The 3,761-nt window shown below is 32.9% G+C and overlaps 1 protein-coding gene across 4 annotated transcripts; it reads left to right on the top strand.

Annotated features, from left to right (window-relative positions):
• The first annotated feature begins 570 nt into the window (after window positions 1-570).
• LOC121119263 (mitochondrial 2-oxoglutarate/malate carrier protein) lies at window positions 571-3,421 on the top strand. 4 transcript variants are annotated; one of them, XR_011780181.1, is made up of 4 exons: window positions 1,237-1,280; window positions 1,461-1,738; window positions 1,813-2,911; window positions 2,969-3,421. XR_011780181.1 is itself a non-coding variant. In XM_071888584.1 (3 exons), exon 3 carries the CDS (start codon window positions 1,842-1,844, stop codon window positions 2,766-2,768), a length of 927 nt encoding a protein of 308 aa, XP_071744685.1. In that variant the 5' UTR covers window positions 571-1,201; window positions 1,461-1,738; window positions 1,813-1,841; the 3' UTR covers window positions 2,769-3,421. The 4 variants fall into 4 exon arrangements, 2 of the variants coding, with proteins under 2 accessions (XP_071744685.1, XP_040569827.1); XM_071888584.1 differs by lacking the exon at window positions 1,237-1,280 and adding an exon at window positions 571-1,201 and having other exon boundaries at window positions 1,813-3,421; XM_040713893.2 differs by having other exon boundaries at window positions 1,236-1,280; window positions 1,813-3,421.
• Window positions 3,422-3,761: the final 340 nt, after the last annotated feature.

Raw genomic sequence — 3,761 nt, 5'->3', positions numbered from 1 at the left:
GGAGACAAAATCAATTAAATGTAACTGATCCTATAAATATCTATGTTTTATTGTGTTGGTTTAGTGAAGTCCGTCTTCTATATAATTAACAAGGGTCTTAATTCCGGAGTGTCATATGTATCGCTCCCGCCTTTTCCTCGCGCTCTTACAAAACCCCCCATATCTAATGATATAACATCCAACGTATGCACCGTTTATAGTACTCCCTGATGTAAATCATATCAGTATTTTTGATACATGAAATAATATTATAGTCATATAATGAAATATTGCAAGCGTGTGCGTATAACAAGAGCACTTCTTCTGTTTGTTTTTGTTATTGGTCTCATATATATATATATATATATATGTACATTAGACCTGCGATTAGACAATGATTAACGAGGTCAGAAGTCAGTAGTTCCTATCACAGATCTTGATGTGGATGGGCTAAGGTTAAAAAAATATAAAATTTGAAGATCGCGCTTTTTTGTAAATACTACTTTCACATATTTTTTTAAACAAAGTTGTCATCATTATTATTTTATTCTTGAAGATAAAATACTAGTCAATATATTTAAAATAATTGCTAGTGCGTTAAAGAGGAAGAGTAACTCTGAATATTTATTGTGGAGTTTTAAGTTAAGTCCTTGTTGGATTCAGAGTAGAATTAAGGATGAACATCAGAGTAATTCTTGCATATATCACTGCTAAATACGGAGTGGGGATTGTGTCTATTTATCCTAATCTCTAAGCTGCTCTTCTACAATACATTCTTCAAAATTTATAGGTGAACAGTGGTCACTGACTACGTTCATTTTTGTTTCCTTTTTTAACATTCCGGGGTTAAATTTTTTTTCGTTATCATTTGAAACTCTGTAAATGGGCTTATGCCAAATGAGATTACATTAGATGAGAGATACACCTATTGAGGCACAAAGAGACGAGATCCTCTAAACTGAACATTGAAGTTGAAGATCAGAAGGAGTTTGTATTGAGTATCCAAATGGAAAAATATGAATTCTTAGGAAGGGACAGATGAATGAATGCTGATATATAAACCCGAATTCTTTGTTTGACAGATCCATCCAAATTACTATGAGTTTAATATATATATCTACGTAGTCACAACTCTTCTCTCACCTCCCTCCTTCTATTGAGTAAATGATATTGAAATGTATACATATATCTGCCCAAAGTTTTCGTGAATCAACAATAACTTGTAAGTTCGCATTTATATAGCCTTAGTATGTACTTAGTAGTAAAATATGTGTTGGGTAGTTACTAGGTAGTACACTGATGTAAGTACAGCGTACTCTACTTCTTTGTATAAAAACAGCGTCTGATGTAATATTTATTTGTACAATAATGGTTATGATGCAGCTGATTATTACGTCACTTGTTAAGGGCAGATATATAAATAATATAATTGTTAGAGAGCTAGTGATCTCAATCCTTTCTTTTTTTATTTCTCTTTCTAGCTAGCAGTATGTAAAAATGGATCGGCTACCTCTTTAATACTATCTATCACTTATCTTTATTACTACTATTCAATAATATTAGTGATATTATTACAAACTAATACTATATAATATTAAGGATCATGTGATCAAGGCAAGAGCAAGTGTCTACATCATCCTTCCTTTACATTGAGTAGTATTAATAATAATTAACGTACGTATAAAGTACGTGTATGTACTTTTCTTCTCAGCTGATTCTCTCTTGGGAAACTGTTTAGTACAGTGTTGCAGTATATGAGGTAAATCTAGTGATATTAATAACTAAAAGTCAATACTCAATTGTGTCGTCTCCTTCTTTCTTGTTTTCCTTCAGAGTCGGACAGTTCGAAGTTGTTAATTGCAATGTCTAATCAAGCTACAATCCCGAATGGAGTCAAGTTTCTCTTTGGCGGAACCGCCGGAATGGCTGCCACATGCTTTGTACAACCCCTTGATTTAGTCAAAAACCGAATGCAGGTCATGAAATTAGGCGAAGGAGAGGCACGACCCTCTTCCCTGGGTGTTATTAGCAAAATTGTCAAAAACGAGGGATTTGCCACTCTCTACAGCGGATTGAGTGCAGGTCTTTTAAGACAGGCTACCTATACGACCACAAGACTTGGCGTCTACACCTTCCTTCTGGAAAAGTTATCCAATAGCGATGGCTCATCCATGAGCTTTTTCAAAAAGGCCGCTCTAGGAATGACGGCAGGGGCCTGTGGAGCATTCATTGGAACTCCTGCTGAAGTATCCCTCATTCGTATGACCTCGGATGGTAACCTTCCTGCTAGTCAAAGAAGAAATTATAAGAATGTCTTCGACGCTCTTGCCAGAATGGTCAAGGAAGAGGGTATAACAACCCTTTGGAGAGGAGCTATCCCAACAATTGGTCGTGCCATGGTGGTCAATGCAGCTCAACTTGCATCTTATTCACAAGCTAAAGAGTTTATCATTAAGCAAGGCTATGTTCAAGATGGTCTTTTATGTCATTTCCTTGCTAGCATGTTTTCTGGATTGGTTACAACTGCTGCCTCAATGCCTGTTGACATTGCAAAGACTCGCATTCAAAGCATGAAGATCATTGATGGAAAGCCTGAGTATAAGGGAGCCCTTGATGTCATCTTGAAAGTAGCTAAAAACGAAGGTTTCTTTTCTTTGTGGAAAGGATTCACTCCCTATTACTTTAGACTTGGTCCCCATACCGTTCTAACTTTTGTCTTTCTTGAGCAAATGAATAAGAATTATAAAAAACATGTTTTACATCTAGAGAACGCCACTGGAGGACTCTAAGCGTGGATTAAAAACTCATCTCAATTAAAGTTTTTGTTTCTATTTTGTATAAATAAACATGTTCAAAAGGTTTTAAAATTGGCTTTCGTTCCTTAGATTTAGATGTACATTTAGCAAATCGATCACATGCTAACAAAACTTAGGTACTGTACAATATGTTTTAGTCATTTGTATTTCTATTTAAATTATGTTATTTTCAGTATTTATTGGTTCATCTAATACGTTATAAATATGCCATGTTACCTATCAATTTATGCATATTGTATGCTATTGTAATCATTTTATATCAACCAAAGCGAGTTGTTAAATTCAATTGCTGTTTTTAAATAGTGACTAAGTAATCGTAATGTCCCTCAATTTACACAATTGTCAAAGAAAAAAAAGTATCATGAACTGTAAATATTTTATAAAATTATATTTGAATGTCTTATTAACTTAAACACTAAGACTTTGATGTATTAATCACTGATAAATTGAAATAATTCTAGCAAATTAGAAGCGTATATTTCCTCGCGATATCTAAATTCTATTTTCACGAGAAAAAATAAGAGTTATGGAGCAACATATTCTATCTTTTACTCAGAATATCAAATTATATAAATATATTTTATTGTGTTTCTTAAATAAAATAAAATAAAAGAGTCAACATTAAACTGTTCACTTAATTACTTGTTTTTACTCAAAAACGTTTTGACTGTTTCGTTACTCATTTTAATTGAAAACATTATAACTACATTAATACTTCGACTATTTGTACAAAACTATGAAATCTCTAAAATTAATATTTAATGAAAAGATTGTTGCAATATTCTACCGGCTTGATTTCTATAAATTAAATCTATTACACAATAATTGGAAAAAATCGGAATAATTCATATTCAAACGCTCACTCAACCTTTGTTTATAAAACATAGGAATTACACGTGTTAAAATCAAATTAGAGTTTAATCCTTAATTTTCGGATGCAAGAGCCATTTACTCTGCAAAAAATAA

Source organism: Lepeophtheirus salmonis, chromosome 1 (genome assembly GCF_016086655.4).
Source record: "Lepeophtheirus salmonis chromosome 1, UVic_Lsal_1.4, whole genome shotgun sequence".
NCBI lineage: Eukaryota > Metazoa > Arthropoda > Copepoda > Siphonostomatoida > Caligidae > Lepeophtheirus > Lepeophtheirus salmonis.
Note: the sequence above shows the minus strand (reverse complement) of the source record. Positions and strands in the feature narration are given on the sequence as shown.